Source organism: Daphnia magna, linkage group LG2, assembly GCF_020631705.1.
Source record: "Daphnia magna isolate NIES linkage group LG2, ASM2063170v1.1, whole genome shotgun sequence".
In the NCBI taxonomy this organism is placed as follows: domain Eukaryota; kingdom Metazoa; phylum Arthropoda; class Branchiopoda; order Diplostraca; family Daphniidae; genus Daphnia; species Daphnia magna.
This window is the reverse complement of record NC_059183.1, coordinates 7,918,519-7,937,142: the sequence shown is the minus strand read 5'-3', so window position 1 is coordinate 7,937,142 and position 18,624 is coordinate 7,918,519. Positions and strand designations below refer to the sequence as shown.

At 40.1% G+C, this 18,624-nt stretch overlaps 1 protein-coding gene across 1 annotated transcript in view; it reads right to left on the bottom strand.

Moving 5' to 3' along the window:
* The window catches only part of LOC116915789 (neuroligin-4, X-linked), a 40,388-nt gene that overhangs the window by 4,034 nt on the left and 17,730 nt on the right, over nucleotides 1-18,624 (bottom strand). The window contains exons 2-5 of the mRNA XM_045169766.1: nucleotides 8,999-9,166; nucleotides 3,987-4,058; nucleotides 3,731-3,856; nucleotides 1,344-1,996 (exon numbers count right to left, since the gene is read on the bottom strand). Coding sequence (XP_045025701.1) covers nucleotides 1,344-1,996; nucleotides 3,731-3,856; nucleotides 3,987-4,058; nucleotides 8,999-9,166 — 1,019 coding nt within the window. The remainder of the gene's footprint in view (nucleotides 1-1,343; nucleotides 1,997-3,730; nucleotides 3,857-3,986; nucleotides 4,059-8,998; nucleotides 9,167-18,624) is intronic.

Genomic DNA, 18,624 nt, shown 5'->3' with positions numbered 1-18,624 from the left:
TGGGCAGTCAAGAGTTCTTCGTCGTGAACAGATCGGACATCAAGAACCATCGCCATAGCGACGAATTACATGATTCAGATAATAAATGAAGTTAGGTCTACTTAACTATACAGCATCCACTGTGAATTATGGTTTTTTTTTTTAAACTTATATAGCAGACACATGACCTAAGAAAGCACTCGTCCCTAAAAGAATTATAAAAGAATACGTTGACAAGCTTGCAGCTCACTGTCTTCTACGTCATTCAGCTATTTTGGATAGACTCGAAAAGCCTGTTGAATGAAGTCAGAGGCCATCTGGCATTTTTAAAGCAAGCCTGTCCCACCGTATTTTATTCTTTAAGGTTTTGCTACATGTAACGAGAGAAATGGGAACAAGCAATAAATCAATGGATATCGGCTAGATCTTTTCCGACCAACTAGCTTAAACGAGTCTTCTTCGTTATACGCATATCGTAGGCGGCCAACTAAGAAAGCCTGATTGATTAAATGCGGCGAGACGTAGACCCTGTACTAGGTGAGTAGACCTCGTCGCAATCCAACACTTTTGGTTGGCTCTCCTTCAGAACTGACGTCGAAAATGCGCTATTGAACCATTTATCATTGTTTGCTACTTTTATTGTCTAGACATGTCGTGTATGTGCGCGTGTCGGATGTGTCACGGAATAGAATCTTATTGATTGTCACCTTCTTGGTGGCAAATTGCCGGTCAATATAACACGGCTTATCAAGCAAAAAAGGTTGCAAATATTTAATAAAAAGTTATTTCTTTATAGTTTAGGACCCAATAAAGTCCTCCATCCATTTCTGCGGGAGGCGTGCCGTTCTTCCATCGTTCAACCTTTCACGACAGCCGGATTACCGGATGCGACGGTTACCTTCAATACCAAGCGGACTAAACCAAATAACTTGCATGTTTTGTTTTTTTAACTCAATCTTTTTCCTGTGCATAAAAAAATAAAACGATGTTAAAATTCTTAGGATAACAAGACGAGAAAATGTCTGATATTTATGCGCACAATTCGAAAAAAATTCGTTGGGAATGAAAGCTTTCCTTTAAACAGCAGCTTGTAATTGGGAACTGAACTTCTGGCTAGGTTGGACTGGGCTTCTGGCAATTCAATTTCCTTGTGACCGGTGAACACCGCGAATCAACTACTGAAATATCCATAATCAGCAAGGCCTGCATCAGCCTCGGGATAAAAATTTGAAGTTTCACAACCTTTAGGCTAACTGTATACGATATAGGCGTAAGAGCTACCGGTCGATGGAAAGACTGTGCGAAGGACAACGTTGACTGCGAGCTAACAATCCAAGGTAAAATTTAGAAAATTGTCGACTGACCTGAGGGAAGTCACTAGATTTTGTTTGGTACTCGAAAACGTAGAAGTAGGAGGATCGTTGCTGCGAAGAATGGAGATCGGCCGTTTTAACTAAAGGAGCAACGTATTGAGCGTCACCAAGAGCCTCCAGTGTCTCATCGCGGATGTTGACCGGATGAAGGATAGTCTTCTCCCAATCGGTATACTCGTTAATGATGGTGGCCAAGATCTCTTGCAGGTGGAATTGGTACGTGTTGCGTACGAAAGTGCGGAGAAGGCGATTGCGACGGTCCAACTCCATTCCGTATTGATTGTCGTCAGCGCTGAGGGTAAAATAGGATTCGGCTTGCGTCACTCCAAAGAGCAGGTCATAGCGACTAAGGCGATGGCTCAGCTTCTTCTTGTTGGCTTCGTATTCGTCCTCAATGACGACGCCGTCAACGCTAGGTCCGAAAGAATGCAAAAATTCGGGCGTCTCGACTCGACTGCCTGCGCTAATGAGCGCCGGCACTGCCTTCTCTCGCAAACACTTCAACTGGGCAGTTGCTCCTTCGCCTGGTGGCAGGGAACAGTTCATGTGACGAACGAGTTCCACTGCGTACTTGTTTGGCTCTTGGACTAACGCCCACGGACTAAGGGCCGTGCCACTCAACAGAATGGCTCGTTGAAACAGACCTACGGCGTAACAATAGAAAAATGCAAATAAAACGATTTTATTTCCACAGTTTGACCGTAGTTTGTAACGTTCTCTATTCACTAGACTAAAATTTTATATATTTATCTGGCAAACAAACAAAAAAAAATGTCCTTTCGGTTTCCACTGATTTAAAAACTATAAGCTATACACGAAATTCTTAATTTTTCAAGTTTTACGGGTCGCCATTGTCCGGTCAGTACAATGGTGCTGCTCCAATTTTTGCAGAAGAAAAAAGAATCAGGAAATAACCTGATCGAGCGAGAGTGTAATTCTCAATCGAAATTTATTACGATGCAACTATGAGCAACTGATTACAGGCAAAGAACCGAGGAGGGAAAAAAGGGACGCAGACGACGGGATGAGAAGTCTTGTACAAGAATAGCGACACACTAAAACTTAAAGATGCATTGAATAAAAGTAACACCACCAGCTCAACAAGTAGAGTCTAACGAGCTATTCTTGGGGAGCGAACGTTGATCAAACAAAAGTAAGCTGGGTCAATCAACTTCATATGGAAACTTGTGTTCATATAGGTTCAGAGAGTAGTATTGTGCCACCCACTAGTTCTTGTTTGTTTACTAGACGGCTTGATTACACGTCTGCGAAGTAATGGAAGAAAGCAACTACGCAGTAATGTCAAGTCGTACAAATTGCAGTCAGCCAAAGTCAAATTTAAATTTCAGGCTGGGTTAAAATAAACGTGGATAGAAAGTGCAATGAGGCACCCAGCAAAAAAGAAAAATGGTTGTTCCAAACATTTTCAGCAATTATTTTCTATCAGTATGATGATGTTTAACTTGAATACTTTTTAGATCTCACTCGAAACTTTATACGCCGTGAAAGGTCGAGAGCGAATTTCATTCTAACAACTTAGTCTTTGAGACGAACACGTTTTCTGGGATTGACAAAATACTAATGGAATACTCACCAACAATGAAAAAATCGTTGGTTTCAAAGGGGTTTGCCGAATTAACGAGAGAACTACCATCAGTTAAAGCAGGACAAAAAAAAAAATTGGTTTGACGATACGCTTGTGAACGTGCATGGCTGCGTTAGGCACTAGAACGAAACACGCCTCGCAGAGCAATTCTATCCTCCGATCTTCAGCCGCCACAACATTTACAACGATAGCATTTTAGAAATTGCTTGAACCATTTCAAATTATGATGGGCCTTCATTTTTTTTTTCCCATTAATAATTCAGAAAAGCAACTTAGAAACTCAGATCTACAAAAATATAAGAAAAACGGTGTTAAATTTTTGTTTTTTACGTTAGTTCGACTATGTTTCTTCTTTCCCCTTACGTAACACGCGGGATATCAGGTTGGATCGATCGTGTAAAATTCATCCTCTTGCTATCCATTACAAGCGATAATGCGACCCGCTTGATATGCTTCCTTCATGCTCTACGCTTACCTATTGGTTTTTGTTTTCATGTAACACAGAATAGTGCACATATACGTAGACAATCCCTCGTGGTTGTACATCTCCATCACTATTGATTCGCCTGTATTTCTCTCGTCTAAAAGAACACCGTTGAGAGGGATTTTGACAATGATATAGTCACCCTCATTAAGCATTTACGTTTACAAATATGAGAAGCTTCTTCATTCATAACAAGCTATTATAAATAGTCACTGCGAGTGTTTTGACCAAGGGCTGTAATATAGAGAGCAGTGTCCTCAAGTCAGGGTTTTGTTTTGATTGATTTACCGTCTAGCACAGCTGGTGAGGTCATCAAGAAAGTGGCACAAGCGGCTCCTGTTCCATGGCCCATCAGCGTCACGCTATTCGGATCACCGCCAAATTCCTGTACGTTTTCTTGGAGCCAATGAAGCGCTGTACAATTGAGGATGAAAATTATTATATTAATAAAGAAATAGCTGCTACTTATGCATAAAAAGGGGACAAACGAAAGACGCAAAAATAAAGCAATTGCTAATGTCATGGGAAAACTGTGTTTGCTTACCAGCTATTTGATCCATTAGGCCATGATTGGAAATGGATCGTGAATATGGATCACTGTGAGGGTTCAGGAACCCTGAAATAAACACAAAATTGGATATCATAAATGAGATCGGTTCTAAAGAGGTCTAATTAAAGTGAATCTAATGCCACAGCGTTTTAAATTCTAATTAAGACGCATTGTAAAAACGCTAGCAAATCAGAAAGGCAGATGAAAGAGATTCACTCATCATTAAATTCTCGGTAGACATAGAAGTTATATAGGACGCGATGTTATCGGCATGTATACCCAAGTATGTTGCCAATTACTCGTTGCCACTGTTTGCCATTACATAAGCTACATGTATACAAGAAAATGTGTTTTTTAAAATTTTCCAAGTCAGGCTGATTGTTCAATGATAATCAGCGGTATGTCTTCCCAGATGCTTTTCGTGGAAAACTCCAAACAACAATCACACTATTTGAAATCCCTTTTTTTTGTAAGCCGGCTACCTACTTACCGCTCACGTTATCATATACCGTTATGATACCGTGCCTGCCTACACAATTAACATAGTTTAAGCTAACTGATGGCTTAGCTTTTGTTCCAGTTCCTCAATTTATTTTAGAAAGACATTATTCGACGTTCGTTGGTTAGTTGGGGAAATAAGAAGGCTATATAGGACAACTGGCATTTGCGTAACATGAGGGGTGGGGCGTGAAGGGGAGGGAGGGCGTTGGTATAAGCATACAATCCAGACGTCTCCAAGCATCTAAGGATAGACGCAAGACATGGATTATACTTTAGTGGAACACCTGATCTACGGGAATCGTCAATTATCCTTCCAACACAGAAACAGTATAACTATATGTGCTAACAAATTTCGAAAGACTTTTTCTCCCTCGTTTTACGTTTTTTAAATTATTAAAGGATCCTGTGATACTGTTTTATTACAGTAATAGGATCATGTCGATCTGCGACGTCTCATCGTAGGACGTTGAGCGCGTCCCTCTGCAGGATACGCGTATCGGTTCACGTTAAGCTCAGGTAACTTGGGAGATAATTTCCAGATAATATAATGAGTTAAAAGAAAAATGTGTTAAGCCCGGCGATGTTAGAAAATTGATACTAAGCTTTACTTCTTCGTATATGTATATATGCATTGGAAAGAATGTCCGTCCTGCGACTAGCCTACCTAACAGTTGTAGACTAATTGCCTTGTTTTCTAGTTAGACTGCTCGATTGCGTTCTTTGGACTCTACAGGGAAGTTATGTAAACTGTTTTTCGACAGTGATGGTGTCGTCAAGATATAGCCGTTCTTGAAGAAGACTATACGGTCTTATAGTGTTGCGAGCGTATAGTTGATATAGATTCCCCGTTAAGTATTATGGAAATTCAACTGCTATGCTACAAGAGGCGAACGCGGGACATGCTCTTCTCAGAAAAAAAAAACATCTAGCCAATAAAAAACAGAGAATTCGGTTAACAAGATTGGTTGACGGCAGTCGATGGTTGCATACATGAAACAATGGTAAATTTGTATGCCTGCAAATTGCAGAATTATGTAACCAAATCAAGTGATCTAGCACTACCGCAGCCATGAGTACGGATGCCTATACGTTGGTTTATTTATCGTAGACCTACTGCGTAGCTCTTTGCTGTTAACCTTTACTGTAAACGTTTAGAGGCCATTTCAATATGGAGGATGAAAGGCCAAATATCCAAGCTCATGCATTGCGTCCACCAATTTGATTGCGAGGCAGTTTGAAATTGAAGGCGTTGAACCAGCACCTGAAAGGACCAACATTTTTAATAGCTGGTTTTAATCGAATTCACGAGTACATTCTTCTTTTTTTTTTGTCTTTCGAAAGTATTAGCAACTTGTTGCTGCCCGCATATTTGGACGAAAAAATTGCATCGCACCTTTTCTTTGCATTAACTTAAGAGTGATGAAACGACAGCCAGTCGGGCGTTGAAAATAGCCCAACGGCTAAGGTGGTGCGTGAATTCAATTTAGAATCACGAAGATCCTTCATTCTGTTTTCTATAGTGACTTTTTCTGAGTTGACAAAAAACTTCCCACCCTTTTCAAAGCTCTTTATTTCGAATGAGCTTTCCTTTGGACCAGTTTAACCCATATAAGAAAAAGTATACATGTAATTGAAGACTAGGCAGTCGTGACACGAATGTTCGCTGAGGTAAACTTTGGGTGACGGCCAGCGATTGCCAATAGTTTCCGCGCTGGAGCGTTTGTTACCCCAACAAACTTTTCCTTATGTAGCTGGTGGAACCTACTGTGGATTGCCAGACTTTGTCCACACCCTGAATAGCCCCAAAGGGTTCGACGGATGGATTACGTCCAACTTGGGCCAAGGCAGTGACGAGCATCGTGTTAAGAGGTGACGGCCGACGTGTTTTCGGATAGCTTCAAAAACTTGCTCGAGGTCTAACGTCCAGTTAGAAGGGACACCAGCGTCCAGCAGGAAAGGAAACGAAGGATTGGTCAATCAATATATGGTCAGTGTAGAATTTAAAAGGTGTATTGTGTAAATTCTAGAGGGGAGAGGAAATTTCCTCACTCGTTCGAAAACAAAAGTTTTGAATTTATTCTATAGCTTTTTCGATGGGCGTTTGTGTGCGCTGATAATTCATGTACAACGCAGATGGTAAATATGCAAATTCGTAATGCAGCAGCCGTGGTATCGTCAAACTAAAAATTCCGTTTGCCAACAAAATATTTTATCTCGCAATTCGTTTTATTGTTTAATGTTATCCCTGACTCGCTGATTCATGCTTCTAGACGCCATCGACAGAGTCATGATGGCAATCATTTATAGAATGCGCAGACCTTGCCTTTTTTTTTAACGAAATAAACCTACCAAGTGATGAAATCTTTTCGTCTCCGACAGAAAAAGATACAAAAGGTAAACCGTGAATGGCATTCCTCAACTAGTCTGTATAGTTACGAAAAATGTTAGCTGCAGGAGAGAAATGTCGAGTCAGTTATACAGCTTTGCGGCACTCTAAATTAGGCATGGAACTGTCGCATTATAGCGACAAAAGGCTGGGCAAAGTTCGTATACGATATGCATGTCAGCTCAAGCAGAGTGGGCTTAACTCGTGGTAGTGCGGTGACGAAACTATAATGAAAATATTAAATTTAAAACGCAGCGAAATGCGATCAAAAATAGGCTGAAGGGATAGTAGGCAGTCGCTTGCCTACCATGGAGATTGGTTGCTACGGTCCAACGGGCTGGATGTCTTTTCTTTCTTTTTTTGCTTTAGATCTCTTTCTTTTCGTGTGTATACATTATCGGCCTTTGTGTTGTTGGCTAAGCCCTTTCTATCTTCTTTTCAATCTACGTTTTTCTTTTTCATCTCATGATTACAAAGAACTCTTGCGTCATCGTGCGTTGAGGCAGTCGGCATTTGTCCTGTTTTTTCATCACTCCATCCTTTGCGAAATTCAGCATCAAACAAAATTTAATGTGAATTCACCGAAATAATAATTCTGCTGCATCGGGAACTGTCACACATCATAATCCGGTTCGGTGCTGCTGCATAGTGCCCAACTTGGCATCCCTCAAAGGATTTAGCTGTTTGGCTAATACGTGCCCATACACAGGACAGTCAATGCTTCGCTAATTTCAAATTTCTGTATAATACGAAGCGCCGTTCGACTAGGCGAATAGATATATGAACGAGTGTCAGGAGCAGGAGCACTTTAGATGCATCAAGACGTTGGCACATCGGTCGTCAACGTTGGTTGTGGTCGGCATCCTATAAGCCCCCCCCCCCCACCCAAGCTAATAATCATTGATTTTCCCCCCTCCGTTCCGTCTGGTTTATCATCCCGTCTTTCCCAAAACCGCTATGCACAACAAATAAAATCAGCATGGCTGTCGAGCTTGACGAATATAGTTGGAAGTCGTAAAAACTTGTTGAAAAACTTTCTGTTCATTGCGTGTGATCGATTAAACATGTCTGAACCACATATAGTAGGTCCTCTTCATTCATGTTCGGGGTGAATCACGATATTAACTGCACAATTGAAGCGTGAACGAACAATAAAAACAAAACAAAAAAAAACAATGGAAATCTAAAGTGAAAATTCGTTGATCAAATAATGTTTGAAACTTGGCACCTTAAATGTATAATTGGTTTTATATGGTGCTAGTGCTGGATATAATCGGATTCACGGGACCGATCGATAGATCCACAATCGCTGTATAAGCAAGCCAGCGTCATAGAAATAAAAAAATTCAATGTGAACCTTTAGGAAGAAGCAGACGATAGCCTTACAAAGACGAGGAAAACGTTGTCGATGACAAAGTGTTTTTTTTTTTTTCCTGATCATATAAATTATACTGCCAACCGAAAGAGGAAAGATATCTAATGCTGAATGGATGGTGTAGTAAAAATGGGGAGGAGTCAAAGATTGTTTGACAAATGTTTCTGTTTCTGTTCGTTCTTCCTCGTACTATAAGTTAAAAAACATAAAATACAGTTTGGGTGCTGTCCGCGGACGTGCTCGTCCAAGCTTATTTGCTTCCGGAGTGCACATTTCGCATTTCTTCTTAATAAAAAAAAAAAAAAAAGGAAAAATCAGACATCATCCGGTTTCTTCATCTCAAACAAATCGTTCGAAACATTTCCAGATGAACGACCGACTTCCACGGCAGACTATCCTAGTATAATACTGTCATGGATTGCACCACTCACTGCTCATTCAAGTAATAAGTCAACTCTCAAATTCTATATACATCAAGCAGTGCACCCAATTTTTTTTGTTTCTATCAAAATCCATTTCCATCTCTCTTTATGTGAGGGGTGCTTCACCTTTTGTTTCGTTCTTCCTGTTTCTGCTAAATGTACTCGACGTATTATTTGCGCTGGATGATCTTCCTCTTTGTTTCAGTTGGCATTTGGGTATTTAGAATGAGGACGATGAAGGTCATCCATTTGTCCCGACATTTTTGTTTGATGGAACTCGCGGGCAACGCTGTTATATCTATTAGTATGACGTAAAACTTACCCAGAACTCCAAGACGATAGTTGAGCGTCACGACGACCACTTTTCCGACGGCTGCTAGTACGCTTCCGTCGTACGGATTGCCGGATCCCCAGCTGTACGACTCGCCATGAATGAAAACAATGACGGGATAGCGCGGCTTCAGGGCTGTTGGACTTGCTGCAAATGCATCTACGAAAAATGAATAAAATCTTGTTAAACTATAGTGTCCGGCAAAATAGGTTTGTGCTTCATCAATTCGATATTTTTGTTTCTTAGGCATCGTCGTTGCGATAAACGACATTAATACAATTAACATCAAAGTCTCCGTGATTATCATTTGGCCTGCCTTTCCCCTGGGCAATTTGTACGCCGATAGGAGTGAAACCCACTTCACATTGAGCCAGCAAAGATATGCACAATGCATCCGCCAACAAAGTATATACGTTTGCGAACCGTCCCTCGACCCCAACATTGACTTTGTTTGCATAGAACTGGTGTGTTACATTTAGACACCGTCCGTTGTATTCTCGCTCTCATGCTGTGTTGTGATACTCATACAATAATGGTAAATATTTCATGGATATAATACACTCTGGTAAATAATGGGGAAAAACGCAGATTAATTATTTCAATATGCTGATTTGGCGCACTTCAATACTCGGAACGCATCAGCAGTACACCAATAAAGACAATAGCAACTACAGTATCGAGATACGTACCTATCTAAAAAAGAATAGACGCAAAATTTTGTAACAGAACAAAATAGATGGAAAATAAACTTTACGTCTACCGGCCAATAGAAAATGTACTTAGATCGTTGGCAAACGTGCATGATTTTTCAACGCAATGTGTACACAGTGCAGAGTTTCATTTCATTTCCTTTTTTCTTTTGATTGCTTTTACTGTTCTAGAGCAAAAGCTTTTAGTCGATGGGGAGTAGGACAACGTACAAGTTCCTTTTTTTTGTTTAATTTTAGTTCTTCATGCAGAAAATTGGCAGCGCTCAAGGTCTGGTAAAAACAGTCACATTTTTTATTTTCGAGTGAACGACCAGATGGTTTAAGATGAGAAAGAAAAATGAAATAGGGTTGTAGTTGAAGCCTGTCACGAATTCAAAGGATGGACATGGAAAAGGGAGAGCGCCTCTTTGGTATGGTAAACAGGATCCATTTTATATGCAGATCCAATCACGATTGGTCAACGAGCTGGATGGGAACGGATCAACTAACTGACGGTACGTGAATTTGACACAACACTAGCCAGAAGTGTCGGCTGAGAACCTCCCCATAGAAATAGAAGAGTCGATTCTCATCCCATTACCTCCTACGTTCCTTCCAATTTTTATCCTCGGTCCAGATTTGCTACCCGCCTATTTTGCATCTGACCCTGCCCAATATAGGTGTTGACAAAGCGGATCCCTTTCTGGCATTGACACATTTTCAAAGAACATTCTCTCCTTTATGAAGCGAAATAGTCACTTATATACTGGATTTCACAATCGTTCTTTTCCATCAATTTGTGTTTGTATATGATTGATTAACTGGAAATGCGCATTCTGATCATTTTGTTTTTTTTCATCTTTATTTAAATGGTATATATTCTCATTTTAACAAGACAGATATACCGTTGCGGTAAGGGATCGATTAGTGATCTACGAGTTAGCAGCGGTGGGAGGATATCCTGATGGGTTTGCGCGGGCTGTGTGGGGGTGCAAATTGCATGCTCGTTTCGAATTGCAACTTTGTCACAACGTCATTTGATTCGCTATATAAGCCCATGCATTGTTGTAATTAGGCATTCACTCCTTCTTGCCACCACAAACGACATTGCACCAACTCGTTTGAGACGGAAAATAAATGGCAATAATAGCAATAGGCATTTGGAGGAGGCGACGCGTTGACGTCAGACCGCCCTCGACTCAGTTTCTAGCCGAGGCAAATCGATAGTGTGTCTGGTTGCATGTAGACTACGTGGATTTTTCAGTCTTCATAAGTCTAAATTTAACTGGATAGAATTTTGTTTATTTTGATTTGGTTTTTTTTTTTTAAAGCAATGGGACTGTTTGGTTTTGCCGGTCTTAGACCAACGCATCTAAGCGTTTCTAACAGACTCTTTTTTTCGCCAGATTTTTGTGTGTCTAGCTAACAGCTAAATTTCAAGTCGATTTGGAAAGAGTAGAATGGCTATGTAGAATTGTGGACACTTATTCGCTTCATAGGGAAATGAGGTAAATAATGCAACATGGGCCGAGCAATCTTCTACTGATCGATAAATAGAAGAAGAAGGATCCAACGAGGAACACCGAAAAGAAAATCCCTTGTCTGCCTTGTGCAAACTAAACGACGTCCCTTTCTACTTACATTTCGCTCTTTTCGTAAGTAACCAGCTAAGAGAAAACGAAAGTGGACGATGTCTCCAGAGGTTTGACACCAAAGTGCCAACTTGACTCAGACCGTCAGACGTGGATGAAAACAGGAGCAGACGTCACGCGATGGAAAATAGAACAGAGAGATAGAGAGAGAAGGGCGAGACTTAGTGCATCCTCACAAACCGATGGCATCATGAAAAACGCAAGAAGCGGCAAAGGCCAAGAATTCAAAAAACAAAAACAAAAACAAAAAAAAAACGCCACCGTCGCTGTAAGAGCTCGTTGAATCATGCATCATCCGTTTTTATGGGATGAAGGAGAGAATCTAAGAAACACTTGTTTCAAGAGACTTTAAATATTTTTGGCAATAAAAAAAAAAACAAACAAAAACAACAGAAGGGTGAAATAAAATTGTGTATGTGCGCTACGTGCAATTGCACGTGAAGGCCCCCTGCGCGTCCATGCGATTCGTAACAGTGTGAAAAGATTGAAAGTGAGCGGGGGCTACAGAAAACTCGATTGCTTGCAAGTGGCGAAGAGCTCTCTTTTTAGTGCATAAGTATAGCTTTAAAAAGTAGGGCTCGGCAAACAAAATGGCCGATAAACGTAAAGTTTTTTTCGTTTACAACTTCTTACAACTTCTTTAGAAAACTGTATATAAAAAAAAAGAGCCAAAAATCAACATTTTTTTAAAATCAGTATTCAGACATAACAAAGATGATTTAAAGGGCTACAATGTACGTATAAATCCCATAGACCTAATACTGTAATAGAAATACAATATTATACGAGAACGTAAATATAGCCTCAGAGGATGGCCTATAAGAATACATCTTTCTTTGCAGACAGTTTTCTTTTTTTTTTTTTCTGGTGATTACTTTCTCCCTAATCCGCAACGCTATAGCCTATTTGATAGCTTCGTTCTTACAGATCACACGAACGTGGGCTTCGATCTTCTATTGGGGGAAACAAATAGCTTCGAAACCGTAATATAAACAAGCGGGGAGTAAATTCCGAAAGCCTGAGTTAGTGGTAATCTAAAAAAAAAAAAAAAAATGCTCGAAACCGACGTTGCCGTAGAGGTAAAAATGATCAGATAGAAGATCTTTTCTTTCGCAGTTAAAGTGTAGAGATCCTTACTGCATATACACGAGCGGGAAGAAATGTTTCAAATTGTTCAAAGGCGCGTGTACATGCGGCGTTAAGGATTGTGCACCTATACACTCACCGTCAATTGCGTTTGTACATTAGACGATGTTATTCTTTTCAATACCCAATAGGAAAAAAGGGGAAAAGATTAAGGATCTAACCGGAGAATTATTGGCTTGCGCAACTCAAACGTCTATCAGCTATATCGCTGCATGCAGTCGCTCACCAACCGCACGATTGCACACTTGAAAGACGTCGAGATACAATGATATTATATATATCCTTTATGGCTATACAGGTTCTGCCGTAGATGTCACGACTCGACAACACCGACTGGCGTTGTGCGATACTCTCGTGTTTCTTATCCTCTTTCTTTTTCGAGATTTAAGAAGAAGAAAAAAAAAGTAATACAATTTTTTCGTTTGCCGAGAAGAGGATTGAGAGAGGCTGGAAAAGAGAAATCGATACACAGTCCGTGATGGCAGTCGACAGCACAGCAATACGACAATGTGCTCGATCGGCTGTGTGCAACTCAGCGCGGGTATAGAGACGTGAGATGTATTGCCTTTTTCTTTCTATTTTTTTTGTTTTTAATTTAATTTTCTTTCTTTTGTAAAAGAAAACCTCCTTTACAGTTTTCTTTTCCACGCAACATTCTACAATAATGGTTGGCAGTCATGTGCTGGTAGTTATTTTCAATTTGTATATAGGTCTATATACGCTCTCCTTTTATCATTCAACACTTGCGTCACTATTGCCATCAGCTTTTCACAGTCTAATTCTTCTGGTGCGTCTTCTTTTCCTTTGGCAAGATGAAGGACGATCTCTATTGAAAGTGATGGGAGTGTAGGTCGGCTGTGTAGTACCATTACATCTGGCTAACTCAACTCCATTGTCACCTTGCAACTCGATTTATTCGTAGCGGCCATTTATAGGAACACGTCAAGCGAAAATAGGACAGGAGTAACAAAAAGAAAATTCATTTTAAATTAGGACAGAGGACACCATTGTACCATTTCCCTATCCATTAGAAAAAGTATGTAATGTTACATAAAGAGAAGAAAGTATAGTGGCGTCGAAAGCTGTTCTCTTGTTGGCGATGAATAGTTCCATAGAACCCACACCCTTTTTCTTCTTCTTTATCTAGTTCACATCAAGTCGCCTTTTTTTTTTTCTTGTTAAGTAAAAGAGCCTGAAACATCGATGAATCAGATACCCTGAATGCTATATATATATTAGCGGGTGTATGAGTGTACAACTGGCTTCATCTGAATGGAGCCAGATATGTCAGACACAAAGAGCCGGAGAGCCGAGTATCGTCACATTCACGTGAAAGATGATATTCTTTCATCTTGTTCACAACTCGATACGTGTATTTAGTGTATCCACGTTATTTAGGACGTCTCCGTTCTATTTACTCTCGTTTGGCCCTCACTATTTTCGTCCGTACCAAGAACCAGGTGCCAGATCACGTATTGTCTTCAGTGGAGAACTTATGGGGGGGATTGTTAAGGCTATACGAATTGAGTTTCTGTTTATTATCGTCGTATTGTACACGCATGATAACACATTGTGATTGATGGGGAGGGGGGAAAAAAAGAGGGAAATATTGCGAATGGATGATTAGGAACTGTCACGTCTTTGACAGGTTGAGCTACTTTTGTCAAGCCAACTATAGACAGATTATTATTCCATGACTATACAATACGTCGTTGTTTTTGCATTTAGCGTTTGTTAGAACTTCGATTACGTGACTTTTTCTCGGTGTTCTCTATACCATTTTTGACGGCTCTTTTTCGATTGGATTCATTTGCCTCTGAAATGGTAGATGCGTAGAATCTGCTGGTTTACAGATCGGCAATTGTACACATGTAGTTTTTCTTTAGCAAGTCCTTGCGTGCCTGTCTTGACGATGCCGAAGATTGGATACACCTACAGAATTCTGGCATTCTTTTTTTTTTTTTTTCTGGCTGTCTCTGCCAATGAGATCCAACGATGCGCTTTGCTCTGCTTTCTTCTTTTGATTCGAAAAGCTATTCAGCGCCAAAGGCTTTGATCTTGGCCAGAGAGAGTAAACAAGCTAGCCCATTTAGGATTCAACTCTATTTTGGGATATTTTGGTCACTTGTTTCCGACTGAAATCAACCAAATATAACACACATACAAACACGCTCCGCATTGTTGACGGGCAGAATCTATTATTCGATTAAGTCCATTTCAAAGAAGAATGATCAGAAATTCCACATGGGGACTGAGAGTATGCAGTCGCAACTCTATCCGTTTCTCCACTTACAGAAAATAAATACGTAAACCTTTAGAGGATACAAAGCCATATCGATTTTTTTTTTTTCCTTATTTTTTGTGTGTGGTTCACACGCAGGATTTTGTCCTACTGCAAGAGGCCAATGGCCACATTTTTATTAGCTAAAGAATAACAATCCCCCTGACATGGTATAGGTGTAACATCCACTCGTCAAGTTTGACACGTCAGAACAGCCGTACCAGTGCGAATCGTCTACACAAAAGAAGATCAACCCGAAAATCGTATTGCGTTTCTATGCTGTTATTCTTCTGTTTTCATTTTCTGTCCCCAGTTTTTTTTTTTCTCTTTGATTGGTTCGTCGCTTGCCAAGTATGTTTGTTAGCTTAGAAAAGGAGAACAGAAGCAAATAATATGTACGATCAACTTGTCCGTCATGTGTAAATATTAGGCGCTTGCTGCACCCGTGCCCGTGTAACGTTCTCTTTTTGTGCGTGTGTCTGTTATATTTTCAAACTATTTACAGTATGTGTCGTCCCTGCGCTTGACTAAAGCTCAACTCTTCTTATTCCCTTTTAAAATATTTTTTTGTTTTGTTTGTCCGCCAGAGTTCTTTTTTGCTCTTATAGTTCCGTCACTCTTTAGGCCTTTTCTCGCTTTCCTCAGTTCCTTCACGACACACATTTTCGCTTTCTCCTTGCTCTCTTTATTTGACTCTTGGGTGGCAACGTCAAGACTAAAAAAGAAAAAAAGAGGAAACGCTGATCTCTGTCTAGAGGTAGAACCATGGAAAACGTGCGGATCATCGACCGGGGCAACTTTATAAAGAGAAGCTGCTCTAACGCGTATGCCCATCACAGCAGGAAGAGCGAGAAAATACTCTTGAGACAAGCTTCTACGTATGTTACTTCGATCCGTTTTCCTCCTTCCTTTTGGACCAATAGTTTTATTTCTTTCTTTTTCCTTTTTGTGCTTTTTCTTTATTATTATTGTTTGTTTTTTTGTGTCCTCCCGGCTTCATTCGATTTCCGTCTCCTGCCATCTAGTTAAGGTATTTTAATTGGCTGTCTCACAACCATCATTTACAACACTCGTTCATTCTTTTGTGCATGTTTGTCGTCTCCTTTTATAACAGATCGCCTTGACTTACAGACATTCATTTTGCTTAACCCATACCCGAAACACAGAAGGAATGTTGCGTCATTGAAGCAAAGAACTCTGTTTACACGGTCCTTGTTCGCATACAAATTCAAACTATTTACTTGGTCGACTTGTTTACTCAGTCCAGGTGGTATAGAAGCCAAGGCCTAGATCGGATCTTTGCTCACATCACAAACTTCATTTCAAATCAACGAAAAGAAGACATTGAAAATCAGATGAGCTCAAACGCGGAAATGACGGACATTCTTCAGCAATTCAACTGCCAGTTGCCAATTGTTAACTCGTCGCCGGATTGTCCCAAGCCTTTTAGTTAACGAACCGGTTCGAACCCAATGAGCTGCCTTGAGTACATGTGTATCGTCATTACTATAACTAACATCATCTGAATTAGTTTGTAGGCCAGCCCTTCTATATATAGTTCAGTTCTTCCACCGCAAACGGAAATTAAAAAATACGTGTATCGCAGACGATTGGCGCAGAGCTAATTCCGGCAGAGGTATAGTGTTATATACAAAAGCCGACGTATAACAATAAATTTAGTAGTTGCCACTTTCCTTATTTCCATATGAAACAGCAAGGAAGAGAAAAGAAATGAACAGACATGCCGTTAGCACAGTTGGCATTTTCTCGAATGAAAGTCAAACGAAGCCAGAAAAAAAGGGGCCGTCAGTGATAGCGAGAAACGTGTCAAACCAAGCGCGACAATGGATATCATGCATTTCGACTACCATCTGATTTGACAAACTATAAAGAAAAAGCCAATGGAGAACGAAAGTGGAACAAGCGATGCGTTCTTGGCCATCACTTCAATGTCGACAGTTAGGTTATGCTCGTTGACATGCAACTGCGAACGCTAATTGGGACATGTCAATAAACCTGAGCCTTCTTGTTTCTCCCCCTTTTCTCATACATACCCAAGCAAATAATCAGATCGACTTGCGTAGAAAATATATACGCCCAATGCAAATCGATTTTCTCCGATTTCCAAATGTTACAAGAGAAAACAAAAAACAGATCACGCATACAATCTAAAACGGATTCACCTTTGTTTGCCACTGTCCAGAAGAGCCTTCTCCCAGGCAACTTCCATATTTAAACAACAATGATCAAACGACGTTGCCGAGGAGTTACGTTATCGGTTCCTCTGATCCTTCCCCCCCCCCTCCAGCTGCCTGTGTTACATCTTCGTTCTTTTGCGTAGCGAAAGTATCCGTTTACCTCTGTAGGTATTATATAATCCCACTTAACGAAAGTAGCCTCTTCTTGAAGGCTAAATCTAATCAGCGTGTCAATCTTGATTTATATAAATTTCATTACTCATTGTCTAGACTGTTGGATTATTTTTGCAAGGCGAAGCTTATGTCCGAAGCAAAGTGTTGCGAGATGATGAAATTAAATTTAAAAAAAAAAAGGGTGACGTCCAAGAAAGAGAGACATGCATCACGCTAAATTTCCTGTCGGCTTGACTGTCAATCACACGGAACTCGTTGTCAATGGTTCAAACCTTTCTTTTTCTTTCGTTATTTATATAGGGAAATAATATTTTGGCTTGATGTCGCTTTCTTTTGCTTTTTCATTGGTTCGACGATGACTCGCGTTGATTTGAATCGCGTCCAATTAAGTGATTCGATTGATCTTCTTCCTAGGTTACACACTTTCTGCTATATATGGTATCTATCTGTCGCCAAGAGAGTGGTAAGTCAGAACGATTGGAATTATTGCCTTTTTATCGCCAATATCACTTGTTATTTATTGCATTTTTGTGGCAAGAAACGCATTTATTACCAGCAAATATTTTAGATATATTTTTGTTCTTTTTCTATATTCCGTTCCGGATTTCTTTCTATTTTCTCTGTGTGATCGTTTCTCATTTTCCTATTTCCCGTATCCCGTTTTCTATTTCGATATTTCTTGCGGGCATTTTGTTTGTGCATTGTCATTTCCATTGCGTTTCGTTTTCCGGTTTTGTTGAACTCTGTTTCCCATTGTTTGGCCATTCACGAAATAGAATAGAAACAGCGCCAATGGAATCTGTGCCAACATTCAGAGGTATCAACGAAGACGGTACACAAAAAAGGGGGAAAAGAGAAAAGAAAACCTGCCAAAAATGAATGCGATAAAACGCCAATCGGCGACGCTCGACACTATCTGCGGATATATTATTTTCGGCATCTCTTCCGTCGCCACAGCACTTACTTTTCTATTCATTTCCCTCCCGATTATTGAACGTAGCTTAAAGATTTAGTGCGTAACATATAGAACAGACATATGGAAGACAGTACCACGTTGTACGTGCTTAAACACTCCTTTTATATATACATATATATATTTTTTATTTTTGGCTGCACTTGGGAAACCATGGCGTGATCGTGAGGGAAATATAATAGAGTTTTTCTTTTCTTTTTTTTTTTTTCTCCCTTTTCACGTGATGATATATTGGGACGCTTTTTTAACACACACACAAAAAAACGTACCGATGTGTTGGTTCAACTGCAACAAGCCGTTCTATAAACGACGTTGAAAAATCATGATGGAAGAAGAGAATATTACACCCCCGACTCCTCCCATTCGTGATGCGATAAAGATTAGCAATTTAGCGTGTATATAGTTAACTGTATATGGCTAGTTCTAACTTACGTTGATTTCGTCCAGCCGTGATGTAGACTGAAATTGATACCGACGATATCGTTCTGTTCTTAGTTCAAACGA